A 13737-nucleotide genomic window follows, 5' to 3' on the forward strand; every position below is an offset into this window, starting at 1 on the left:
GATCCAACATGTTGGGGTCCTAGCACCCAGGACCTCAAAACATGGCTGTGTTTGGAGATAGGCTCTTTACAGAGGTATCAAGTTCCAATGAGGTCATGAAGGTGGGCCCTAAGCCAGTATGACCGGTGTCCTTGGGTAAAGGGGACGTCTGTACAGAGATCCACACAAAGGAAAGATGGCGGGAAGATGCAGGGAGGAGATGGCCATTGACAAGCAAGTGCAGAGCCTGTCCCCAGCGCCCGCAGAAGGATCCACCTTGGACTTGCAGGGTTCAGAGCGGCAAAGCAGCCCTAGGCACCAGCATGGATGTTCAGCACATCACAGATGGCACCCTCCATGTCTTGTACCCGAGCCCTGGGGACCCCATTCCTGGATGAGCGCCATTGCCTCCATGTTTCTCCCGAGCCCTCCCCTGGATGAGCCACTGCCTAAAGGACTTGTCTAAAACTCTGTTCTGTGCCATCACTCTATGGGGAGACTCTTCCAGGAAGCTCCCCAGGTCTGGGAGACCAAGACTGCTTTGTCCAGAGCGGCACTTTGCAAAGGGGAGCTTTGGAATTCTACCGGATGCCTGGGTTAACAGTCATGGGAGGTGGGAGGTGTTTTTCTCAGGTGGTGGGAGAAACAAGGCTTCTTCCTCTGCTCAGAGACGTCTGCTTACCTGTCAAACGAACTCAACCACCAGTCTCCTCTCCCTTCCCTGATGGAGATGTGCTGAGACTATCTGAGAACATAAGGGAGAGTTTCTCAGCTTACCTGCCTACAGAGCATCTTGAAACATTCCTACTCTGCTTTCCAGGCTGGATATGTCAAATGCTAACTTTGGAGCTCCAATCATTAACCATTATATCCCCAGCACCTAAGAAAGTGGTGGTATCAAAGTCTGGACGGATGGATGGACGGACGGATACCAGATACGGCATTATCTATCCTGTCGCAATCCATTTCCAGCTTACCAAATGCTGCCTCGCCCCTGCCTCATTCACGATGGCCTCTGGTCTCCCTGTTGTATGGACGGAACACACCCTTGAGCTTCCAATCTCCTCACTAGATGTCCCCCTTTCTGCCCCACTCAGGGGTCACCATTCAAGGCACTACTCAAACTCGCCATCAGCTATCTCAGCTTCCAGAATCTTTTTTTTTTTTTAAGATTTTATTTATTTATTTGACAGACAGAGATTACAAGCAGGCAGAGAGGCAGGCAGAGAGTGGAGGAGGCAGGCTCCCTGCTGAGCAGAGAGCCCGATGTGGGGCTCGATCCCAGGACCCTGGGGTCACGACCTGAGCCGAAGGCAGAGGCTTTAACCCACTGAGCCACCCAGGTGCCCCTCAGCTTCCAGAATCTTTACATCTAAAAAGAAGGCTTGTGTCTTTACCTATCCAGGCTTCTTTTCATCCTGTCTCTGAAAACGTTGAGATTCTTAGTTTTATTTATTTATTGTTGAAGATTTTATTTATTTATTTGAGAGAGAGAACATGAGCAGGGGGAGGGGCAAAGGGAGAATCAGACTCCTCACTGAGCAAGGAGCCTGATGCAGGCCTCGATCTCAGGACCCCAGGATCATGACCTGAGCCAAAGACAGACACAACCAACGGAGCCACTGAGGCACCCCGAAATTCTTTTAAAATGCTAACTCATCAATATGTGCATCAAATAACTTTATTTATCTAATACATGTTTGCATTTATCTTCCCTGCCAGATTATACATTCCTTGAAAGAAACCAATATATTGGGTGTTCCCCACAGAACATTTTTTTTTAAATAGGTGTCATACTCAGTACGGAGCCCAATGTGGGGACACTAAGATCAAGACCTGAGCTGAGATCAGGAGTCAGACACTTAACTGACTGGGCCACTCAGGTACCCCCACAGCACATCTTCAAGCACATTATCTGTCAGTATTTTCGAGGAACATTAATCCTGTAAGGAAAACCAAGCCCACTAATTGTCACTTCTGTTTCTGATCACTCCACTCCTGGTGATACCTTATCCTTTAAAATCCACTGTTTCCCATCTTGAAAAGAATCAGCTTTCACTGTATTTTCTAACATACTCAAATAAGAATTTAATATTTTTTCCTTGCTCCCTTAAGGAATCTGATAGGACTGCATGAACTTTCTTATCACCCACTCACTCTTTAAGCCTAGCAATTGCATTTTGTCCCAAGGACTGATTTCTGCTTCTGAGCTCCTTTTCTTCCTCTGGCCTCTAACATGACATGTTCCTCAAGTTTCCGTCCTTGGTTCCCCTCTTTGCTTTTCTACAAGGACTCTGTCCTTGGCAGTTTCATCTACTCCTGAGGCTTCAGCTGTAACCTAAAGATGCAAGAGGCCTAAACCAGGACCCAGAGCTGCATTTTCTAGCACTTACAGGGCATGGTCACAAACCTCACCCATCCCAACCTCTAACAAACCTTCACATCTTGTCTCACAGCCCATAAACAAACAGAACTTAATCCCTGCAACACGAATCTCATCTTCTTCCTGAATTCTCTGTATTTTTGGTAGGAACTGCTCCCAGCTACAGACTTAAAATTTACCTTCATCTTTTCTACAGTCCCCCTGGGCTCCTGGATATGGTCACTGGGCCATCACTCTCCACACCCAATACCTTCCATCCACCTGTGTCTGGCATTCAAGCTCTGGGGCCTGGGCTCCAACTCATCCTCAGTCTTATCCCCTAGGATCTTCTTCTTCTTCTTTTTTTAAAAGATTTTATTTATTTATTTGACACAGAGACAGAGAGAGAGAGAATAAGCAGGGGGAGCAGCAGAGAGAGAGAGAGAAGCAGGCTTCCCCACTGGGCAGGGAGCCTGATGCAGGGGCTCGATCCCAGGACCCTGAGATCATGACCTGAGTGAAGGCAGACACTTAACTGACTGAGCCACCCAGGCACCCCTCATCTAGGATCTTATAATACTTCAATCTAGGCAAAGTACTTGTCAGTGGCTCTCTCCTCAGAGTGCTGACAGGTACCACTGCTGGTAGCAGGGATGCTTCTGTCCTGCCCTTAGACACGCACCCCAGAATCACTTCCATGTCAGAGACGGTAATACCACACAGCCGTTCAAACTGATGGCACAGTCATGTCGCAAGCTAGATAAAGTTTGTGAAATAACATCACATGACAAAAGCAAGATATATTTACAAACAGTTTTTATAATCATTCACATAAAAAAAGTATATGAAGGAATACATCCAAATGACCAAAAAAACGGTTACTGTAGAGTAGTGGAATTGTGAATGAGGTTTTGCATTTTTCTAGATTCTAAATTTTACTTCGTGTGTTTTTTTTTTAAAGATTTTATTTATTTTATTTGACAGAGAGAGAGATCACAAGTAAGCAGAGAGGCAGGCAGAAAGAGAGGGAGGAGGAAGCAGGCTCCCTGCTGAGCAGAGAGGCCGATGCGGGGCTCGATCCCAGGACCCTGGGATCATGACCTGAGCTGAAGGCAGAGGCTTTAACCCACTGAGCCACCCAGGCGCCCCCTTCGTGTGGTTTTTAAAATACATTTTTACTCTAGGGCTGCCTAGTGAATCAATTGGTTAAGCTTCCGACTCTTGATTTGAGCTAAGGTCTTGGGGTCGTGGGATTGAGCTCCGCATCTGGCTCCACGCTCAGCACGGAGTCTGCTTGTGATGCTCTCTTTCTCCCCCTCTGCCCCTCCCCCCACCTGCACGTACTCTCTCTAAATAAAACTTTAAATGAGATAAAATACATTTTAATTTTAGAATAGTTTTAGATTTACAGATAACTTGAGAAAATGGTATAAAGTGTTCCTATATACTCTCTACCCCATATTCCTTTATTATTAAACACCTTTCTTTAGTCACAACTAAATGAACCCAGTACTTTCATGTAGTTTTTAAAACTTAAAAGATAAAACTTTTTGTTTGGTGAAACCAAATAAATAACTTAAATAGAAGAGAATGTCATTCTTTCTATAACCTCTAACTCTGAGTTAGCAACCTGATATTTATTATTTTTATTATTACTACAGCTTCCTCTTGGCACAGATTGTTGGCCACAGACTGGAAGAAATTTTGCCTTATTCTCATTTGCCTGATGTTTGTGTATGTGACCACATAACTGAAACTTCACTGTTGGCTAAAGTTGTGGAAAGTGTTTTCTTGAACATAAAGTTCCACATTTTCTTTTTTTTTTCCCCTCTAAGAAGACTCCATGCTGAGTGTGGAGCCCGGCATGAGGATTGAACTCACATTCCAGAGATCAAGACCTGAGCTGAGATCAAGAGTCGACACTTAACTGACTGAGCCACCCAGCTGCCCCAAGTTCCATGAACGTTTTTAAGCCCTGTGAACCATCCCCACACCTAAAACCTCATGCTGGGTGCCTTGCTTCTCCAATGAGTCTGTAAGCTCTATGGGGGTCTTCTCTCACCCCCTACCCCCTCTCCTGCTTTTTCTTACGCCCAAGAACACCCAGTCCAGGTTTGGTCTCAGAACATCCATGCAACAAATTCCACTTGTAATAAACGGTAGAAGTAGGATAGGCTCTAGCAGATGGGGTATGGATTTTAAGTTCCTAAAAGTAAAGGATTCTTTATGAAATTTTGTGTGAGAGTTCAGACTTTGACTTTGCACACCAGGATACCGCACTATTTTCCATCTGCTTCATTCAAAGAGGTAGATTTTAGTTTTCAAATGATAAAAAGCACTCACACACCAAATGTTAACATATTCTGAAGAACATATTTTTGGCTCACTTTTAATGTCAGAGCTCTAGAAAATGGACTGTGGGGGTTTTGTTTTTTTTTTTTAAACGTGTCTCCCCTAGTAAGTTTTCTTTGTTCTAACTGCCAAGTTGGTTTCAAAGAATCCTCTGGATATCTAGCAGTTAGAACAAATACTATAGATTATACAAAGAAATAACGAACTGAATTAGCTAGGTACAGTCCTCCTTTTCATAGGAATATGACGGTTTCTTTTACAACAGAACTAAAAAAATCTCAAATAGCTTTCTGCCCCTTTTATTCATTGATAGATCTATTTTCATCTTTTAGGAGAGTCTTTACTTCTTATAGCTAGAACTATGACTTAAAATTAAACAGCTTCTCAACAGTGTCCTAAGGTATATTTCGTACCTAATCTTAACTGGTTTTGGAAAATCCCTAAAAGCAGGCTAAACAAACCATGTAGCATTCTTGCCTCTTCCTTGAGTCTATATCACGTTGCAAAACATGCGAGGAGCAAGACTTGGTTAAACAAATTGAGGAATGCAAGAAGAGAAAATTTCTTACTTTGGGTTTACTACAATTGTTTAAATTTAGTCGGCACCAAACTCAATCATTAGATCGTAATTCCAAGGAAAACACTAAGGATGACTAAATAAGAATATGATGTTCATAGTAGGTGACCCAAGAACCCCAAACCAAAGTTAAAAGCAGCATCACTGACAACTTTCGAGAGAGCTGTGTCCAATTAAAATTGGCCGTTCTATCAACAACAGTATAATTTTGTTTTTTCCAAAAGTGATCTGACTACCCAAGAGCATCACTATTAATGATTTATGACAAACTGACATTTGACAAGCAAGCCTAAACAGAACTTTTAATTTGTCTCGCTAAAAATCACCTTGGTGTTATGGAACGGGCAGGACCAAACTAGCCCATCTTGAGGTAAGACATGCTTTTTGAGACATTTGATACTCTAAAGATAGTTCACCTGCTGTGAAGCATTGTGCAATTTTGCCAATGAGCTTTGAAAGAGTGGAAAGCAACGGGCTGGACAGTACCAGATATAACTGAACCACACAGTGACCCAAGGAAGCTTCTAGAAGGATGTACCTCAAAAGTAAAAAATGGAATGACAGGCAAATCTCATTTTGGGGGGATACATTTCTGTCCTATCTGAAGTTTAAAATAACAAACATTCTTTTATAATCAGAAAACAATCCCTAGATTTGGCATTGTGGGAAAGATCCCCCCCAAAACAAACAAACAAACAAATAAATAAATAAAGGGTTCCTGAAAAAAGGTAAAGTTTTATAAAAACATTACAAAAATGTTATTAGACTGTCCAGTTTTGTTGTGGCTTAAAAAAAGCTTCCCATTCACAGCATACCAACTCCATCTGAAAGCAAGCAGGCTCTGCTCCTTCATTCATTGACGTTGCTGGTCTGTGTTTAGCCTACAGACAAATGCTTTCTTTGAAGAATGGATTAAAGCTACCATAGTTACTGGGAGTAACAGAAGTTGTGTGCATGTACTCTGTCACTGGGCTGTTTAAAGATCATTTCCAGACTTATTTTATTACCTAAAAATCCTCTTCTTTTTTTTCAAAGCTCTGGCAGAGAATTTCTAAAAAATTCTAGATGGATTAGCAAGAAGCCAAGGGTAAAAATATAAATAAAACGAGTTTTACCTGATGTTGCACGTCAGACTCAGTTGGGCAGTTCAAAGTAATGGGATCACATTCTTCAGCTGGGGAGGGAAAAAGACACAGGCTTGATAAGGAACACGGTCTGCGGTGTAAGGTCTACCACGAGGACTCAGTATTATGTGCTGCTTGGACATCTTGGTGAAATCAGGAAGGCCTCAGGTCTCTGCCCTCTCTGCAGCCATGAGTCAGCTACACCCCACTGCCGGGGAGGGCACCAGCCACCGTCCCCACTCAGCCCTGAGTACTGAGTTTCAGATCCCTACTGGCACACAGAATTACTCAGCTGAGCCAGTCACATCCCCGCTAGGGAACCAGGGCCCTCCATCCTCTCGCCACCCTTATAACCTGCAGCCCCTGCTTGTTCACGCGCTCCTGAAGGCAACCCCATGTGACCCTGCATGGCTTGCAGTGTCCCCTCCCCTAGGTGAGGATAAAGGACTCATAAACTGCCGTCCATCTCATCTGTCCAGTGTCAGGTATATATGGCTGTCCACCTAACCCCGGGGCAGGGTCCTTCCCTCACCAGCCGGGTGAATGGGGGGTGGTGTGACAACTGACATCAGGAACAGCATGGCCCAAGTACTGTGGCATCTGTCCTCTCTTCCCAGCTAAAATGTCCTCATCCTCAAGGTGAAAACCATTGTTCACGGTCTGTCCCCCAGTATGATGTGTTGTTGGGGTCTGCTGATGTTTGGCAGGCGAGCTTGGAGAATTCCAGCTCGAAGCACCCTGGCTGGTCACTACTTAAGTCCCAGCTATCACAAGCTGGGCTAGAGCTCTCCAGCAGCTGTCTCCAGCCTGGTGAATACCCAGGGAGAGCCGCACCGGCACCATGATCGTACACGTGATCATACACAAAGTGCCATCCCCACTTTGGGAGTTTTGCAGAAAGCCATGAGATCACCACCCAGGGTGAGTGAAACATGGCGCCCTGCTTGTGGCTGTTTGGGCACAAATGGTGACCCTGCTGTATCCTGCACTGTGGCTTCCCTTGCTGCCGGCACATGTGCTCTCCTGACCCCGAAGGGCATCAGGATACGTAACCATGGCAGCCCTTGGCCTAGGAACTGGGGGAAATGGAGAAGGAGCATTTGGCACATGGCTGTTGTCCCCATGCCATGCCCCCAGCCAGTGTGTCTGGGCTTAGCGCAGCTGCTTACAGTGTGCGGAAGGACCAATTCTGGATCACCGGCCTGCCGCACCCCACCCGACCCCTCAGCAGTGGGACCTTCCTGGAGATGGAACCTGGCCCCAAGCAGACTGACTGGCATTCCTTGGAGGAAGAGATGGCTCCCTATGAGGAGGCCGTCAGCCTCCCCAGCCCGTCCCTATAAGCCCCCAGAAAGTCTGCACCATGAATGGCCAGAAAGTGAATGCTGGGGCTTTATGCAGGTAGGAATAAAAATATTCCAAGGGAATCTGTAGAGAAAGCATAAAAGAAATGAAGAAAAGGCAGGGCTGTAGCAAACCCATTTTAGCCCATTGCCCGCTGGGCCCGTGGGCCACTTCTGCCTGTCTACAGTAAGGATCCTGACCCTCGGTTACAGGGGAAACCCACCCACGGTCCCCCAGCCACATGACGAGGAGTTGGTTGGAGCCTGACGCAAGCCCAGGGTTCCGAAACCATAAGAAAGCCACCACTACCCTGTGGCAGGCAGCTGTGGCGGACCCCAACCCCCATGGTACTGATTTGAGTCTCTGTGGAGGAGGAAGCAGAGGGTTCCCCCACCTACTTGCACCCAGAGTTTATCCAGTGACGCAAAAAGGAAAGGGGAGGGGACATGAAAGCAAGATGGAAAGAAACCTGGATACTGGGGAGGAGATAAAAGGAAAACGAAGAACTGGAAACAGAGGTCCACAGTGTGACCTGATGGCAAATCCAACGTTCACTACAATAATTCACTCAGGCAATAGATGAAAGAGGGCCGGGTGGGTGGCTCCACTGGCTGAGCATCCAATTCTCAATTTCAGCGCAGGTCATGATCTTGGGGTGGTGAGATCGAGCCCCACGTCAGGCTCCGCACCAAGCTTGGGGTCTGCTGGAGATTCTCTCTCCCTCTGCCCCCACCCCCCGCCACTGCAGGTGTGCACGTAGGTTCTGAATTAGCTTTAATATCTGCAAAAATATCTGAACTGGCCAACCCTCATGGACTTCGTCAGCACCAGGGCTCAAATTACAGTTACACCTGGAGATGCCACTAAATGTCACCACGGTGTACCCCCCATCATGGTAGGAGAGCTCCTGAAGGTAAAACAGAGGACAGGCATGCCATACCCTGACCATGAGGACTACCATGTGGCCTCAATTTTCCAGGGTCACAGCACACACTGTCTTAGAGCATCTCATGGGGGCATGGCTGCTCTGACCCCATGAATTCATATTAAATCTTCCCAGTTAGTTGACAAAATGGGACCCCATAGACTTCTCAGTTCAAATAGCTACTATGGCCCAATGTAAATTAAACAGGACCTCCAGGGGCGCCTGGGTGTCTCAGTGGGCCTTTGGTTCAGGTCGTGATCCCAGGGTCCTAGGATCAAGCCCCGCATCGAGCTCTCTGCTCAGCAGGGAGCCTGCTTCCCCACTCCCTCCTGCCTCTCTACCTACTTGTGATCTCTGACAAATAAATAAAATATTAAAACAAACAAACAAAAAACAGGACCTCCAAAGATCAAAACTTATTATATAAGACCTGAAGAGTGAAAGGCTGATTATCTCCTGCTTCTCATTTAACAGCTGAATGTGGCCTCGTCTTAAATCCGGAGGAAAATGAATGGCACCTCAAAGTGCATTACTGCAACCTTACTGCCATGGTCCCATCCATGAAAGCCCTACACCCCATGCCCAGTGTTATTACCATTACTGACTCTATCCCATCAGCCACTAGTAAATACCTGGCTATTCAGTTTTGGCTGAAATGTTCTGTCTAGTGTCTACTTGAGCAGTCTCTCAGCTGCAGTGTGCCTTCATCTGCAAAGGCACCCAGTGTGTGGTGACCAGGATACCCAGGGGGTTTTCTAACAGCTTTGTTCTAGCACATGGACTTTGCAGGCAAGATCTTATCTACACCCACCCTTCTCCAGGTTCACAGTTCACATCCTCCTCTGAAGACATCCACGTGACGCAGTCATCCAAACCATATAAATATCTGTAAAAGAGCTCACAGAAAGGGATCGGACATTGCCCCCCAGGGCAGTGCACCGCTTGGTTCATTTTCTTAGAATTTTCTGGCAAACTAAGGGCTGCTTCATTTCTGACAAGGCCATTAAAGAGCTATAGGGCCTCTGAGTACCTACACATTAATACAAGTCCAACATCTTTTAGTCCTTTTGGAATTCTAGAGACAACCCGTTCCCCATTTACACACTTCACTTACTCCCATTGCCATGGTTACTTGCAGATGGGTCCACCATGAACGGGGCTCCTTCCAACACAAGTCTACAGTGAGCATTCTCAGCAACCCCTTCCCTGTCAGGTAGAAACCTCCTTCCTCGTATTCCTCCCGAAGTCTCTGGACCACCATGATACCCCTAAGCTGTCCATAGGCTTCTGATGCAAGAAACCGCCCTCCTAGGCCCTTCTCTCTCTATACCATTAGAGCAGTGATCGCTGGCTGCAGGCTGGGCTCTTCTGGAAATAGAGGCTCTCACTGACCCTGTACCTGTGAGGCTCCAGGTGCTGCTGCCCATTCTGCCTTGGGTCATGGAAGCAGCACCCTACAAGCTTGACATGGCTTCTGTGGCCTTGCTACTGAGTCGAGTCAGACTTGGACCCTTGGGCATATTCCGCTCATGGGAGGGACAGTCACTCACTCTCCTCAGTCTCTTGCTGGATGCCATGGTGCTGGAAGTGGTCACTCTTCCCAGATGCCTGGGTTACCTGGGGGGTCCCCTTCAGACCAACTGAGCGAATAGCTGTGGGAGACTGCAGACACTACAGATGAGATGGCCACCACCAGACATGATGGAGCTCATGGAGACCTGTGCTTTTTCAGCCCTTTCAGGATGTCCCTGATAACAGACGGGATTCAAGAGTCAGCACAGTTGGCCAGACTTCAGGCTGTCATCTCAGTGCTACATGCCCTGGCCAACAAATGGTCCCATCAGAATTATCATTATCATTATTAGTATTATTACTACTACTACTACTACTATTTAATATTATTATTTACAAACTCTTGAACCATTGCCGAAGACTTGCCCACTCTGAAGTAAAGAACCCTGGGAATCTCTTGCCTCACAGATGAACAGAATATAAATCAAGGTAACAAATGTCTTTACCTCTAGTAAGACCACAAATATAAGGCCTTTCTAGAACACTCTCTATCCCCCTTGGAGTTCCAGACCAGGGGATAGAGAGTCCCTACTGGATAGGGACCAAGACATTCATTTCACTTCTCAGAATGCACAGTGCCTGGCTCTAAAAGGAGCCTTTGGAAGGAACTTTCATTTACTCTGTAGGCAACAGGCTACCTCAAAAGGTATAATGGGCCCCTCACAGAATTCCTGTTTTAGTTACAAAGCGCAAACAGAGCATTTGCCTGGGGTCACTATTGCCATAAGCATTGGTTGTCTGAATTCACGCCCTTGGGGGCCAGGCCCTCATTCCCCTAGTACCACACCACATGGCCCATTCTCTCCTGGGCAAGTTATGCCCTGTTTTGCTATTTAGGGAGGCCCTCCTCTACCCTGTAAGTCTCAATCGTCACTAAGATTTAAATTGATGTCAAGGCACCATGGAATCAACTGGGGCTGACTTAGAACTGCAGCCCCTGCTTCTTCACGTGCTCCTGAGGGCAACCCCATGTGACCCTGCATGGCTTGCAGCATCCCCCACCCCCAAGTAAGGATAAAGGACTCATAAACTGCTGTCCATCTAATCCACCCAGTGTCAGGTATGTGTGGCTGTCCGCCTAACCCCGGGCAGGGTCCTTCCCTGTCCAGCTGGGTGAGTAAATGGCACTCCAAACACATTTCCCTCTGCTTAACACCACAGCAGATGCCACTGGGATCATCTGCTCATTGGACACTTTACTATGCCTGGCGGATAGCAGACAGTGGGAATGACACATGTTTTCAAAGCTCAGCCTCCTAGAGGACAGAGCAAAGCTACGTCAGTTCTACTGTCCAAGTGTGGATTGCCAGAGAAAGTCAAAGGAACCTGAAAGGCAGGTGCCATGTTTAACACCTTCCAAAAACTTGACTTGTGGAGGAAACCTCCATTCTTAGGTTGTTTGACACAGGGGTTAACTTTGCAGCTCCCCGATTTGTGGTGAGGACAGCACCAATGCGTGGAAATCAGATTTTGGTCCCATCAGATTGGAACCTTTGTAGAATTCCACACTGTGCTCTCAACTTGAAAGTTGACAGACATAGAGAACATTATGAAAGAAAGGCTTATGCAAACTCTGAGAGTTATAAAGCTTTGAAGAAAGAATCATTTATCGGGGGCCAAGAGTTAAGACTGAATGAGAGACTGGTTGATTGATCTCTTTCTTACATTCTTTAACATCCATTCACCTAGTAAGCGGCAGGGTGCTGGATTTGTTCAAACAAGGGGCTACGTTCACAGCCTCCCACACGATTCCAACTAAAAGACACCCCCCCTCCTTAATAGGACTAAAGGTAGTTTTTAAACTAAAGGTAGTTTTTAAACTAAAGGTAGTTTTTCACCAAGATTCTATGTGGTATCTCTTGAAGTGAGAGCAGTAGAGATCTTGCCTTGGCCTGTGTGTCTCAAGAGACAGAGCCCAGCTTTCTGGCGTCTGAACTTCCCGTGCTGGCCAACAATGCAGATTCCCAGGCTCCACACCAGACTTACTTAACTGGAATCTCGGAGGCCTCCAGAAGTCTGACATCCAACAGGCATCCCACAGAATTGAGGCACCACGGCAAAAAGTAACAGACGTGATTTCGGTTACGCCGGTTCTCAAAATGGCTACTATCATTAACAGTCAGCCCGGCATTTTTGTAAAAGCATGTTTTTTTTCCGCCAATGTGAGGACAATTTGAACTTTCGTACTTTTGTGAAGTGGTACCCCAAATACTCCTGTGGTCACATCCTTCCCTCTCCTTTCTGCCTTCCTCAAAGGGAAAAAAAAAAAAAAAAACTGTGCAGGATGGGGGCATCTGAGTGGCTCAGTCCGTTAACCATCTGCCTTCAGCTCAGGTCATGATCCCAGGGTCCTGGGATCAAGCCCCACATCGGGCTCCTTGCTCAGCGGGGAGCCTGCTTCTCCCTCTGCCCTTCCCCGCTCAGCTCGTGCTTTCTTTCTCTCTCTTTCTCTCAAATAAATAAAACCTTTTAAAAAAATGGTGTAGGACGGTCACTTCTGGATTCAAATCATAATTTGGGGAAGGATGGTTGATTTGGGAGTTTATTATAATAGGAGTCCCAGTCAAGGTTGAGTGGGAGGCCATGAACTTATGGAATGAGCAGGACCAGGACACAGCAAATCATGCAGGCAGGAGGGGTGTTTGGCTTCCTTTTAGAACAGGGAAGCCTATTAACAAAATGCTTCAATCTATGAGAGGAAAGATCATATATAATATAGCATATTGGCTTATGAGTTTTAGGGCAAGTATTTTTACTTCTGAATTATTTTAGTGAATTCCTTCATATTTGTTTTTCTCCTCGCTTTTTCAAATTGAACCACTACTTCTACATTTAGTTGACAAATTGCTCTAAAACATCCCCCCAGGTATCATCTATGTTTGAGTTCAAATGCCTCAAATTTAGCAACAGAATTAGTCTACTTTACCTCTCTTTAACTTAAATTCACCACAAAATTTTTTGAACAATAAAAGATAAAAAATAAATTTTATCTTCTTTTAGATAAAAAGAAGATAAAATCTTGATTACTTTATAATGTATTTATGTGCAGTAATTTCCCCTCACTGGGAGTAGTGGTTCAAAAATGAGAATTTTTTCCCAAACACACTTTCTCTCAAATTGTGAAGAGTCACATTTCCTTCAAAACACTTAAGCCAGCAGTTTCTACAAGATATCAGGAGCTCTTTGATATAAAATAAGCCCCACTCATGTCGCAAACTGTGCAATCTCAACCTTTTTAATGGTTGTGTAATATTCTAACACACATACACACACTCACACTCACACCCCACCCCACATCTTTTCATCCATTCATCTGTCCATGGACACTCAGGTTGCTTCCAAAGCTTGGCTGTTGCAAATAATGGTGCTATAAACATAAGAGTGGATATATTTTTTTGAATAAGCATTTTTGTTTTATTTGGGTAAATACCCAGTAGTGGAATTACGGGAGCATATGGTAATTCTATTTTTAATTTTTTTTTTTAAAGATTTTATTTATTCA

General features: G+C 45.6%; 1 protein-coding gene across 2 annotated transcripts in view; it reads right to left on the reverse strand.

Moving 5' to 3' along the window:
- EDARADD (EDAR associated death domain) overlaps nt 1–13737 on the reverse strand; it is a 60489-nt gene that overhangs the window by 30500 nt on the left and 16252 nt on the right. For both annotated transcript variants that reach the window (XM_032312954.1, XM_032312955.1), the window contains exon 4: nt 6386–6444. In XM_032312954.1, coding sequence (XP_032168845.1) covers nt 6386–6444 — 59 coding nt within the window. The remainder of the gene's footprint in view (nt 1–6385; nt 6445–13737) is intronic.

The sequence above is a fragment of the Mustela erminea genome, chromosome 14 (assembly GCF_009829155.1).
Source record: "Mustela erminea isolate mMusErm1 chromosome 14, mMusErm1.Pri, whole genome shotgun sequence".
NCBI lineage: Eukaryota > Metazoa > Chordata > Mammalia > Carnivora > Mustelidae > Mustela > Mustela erminea.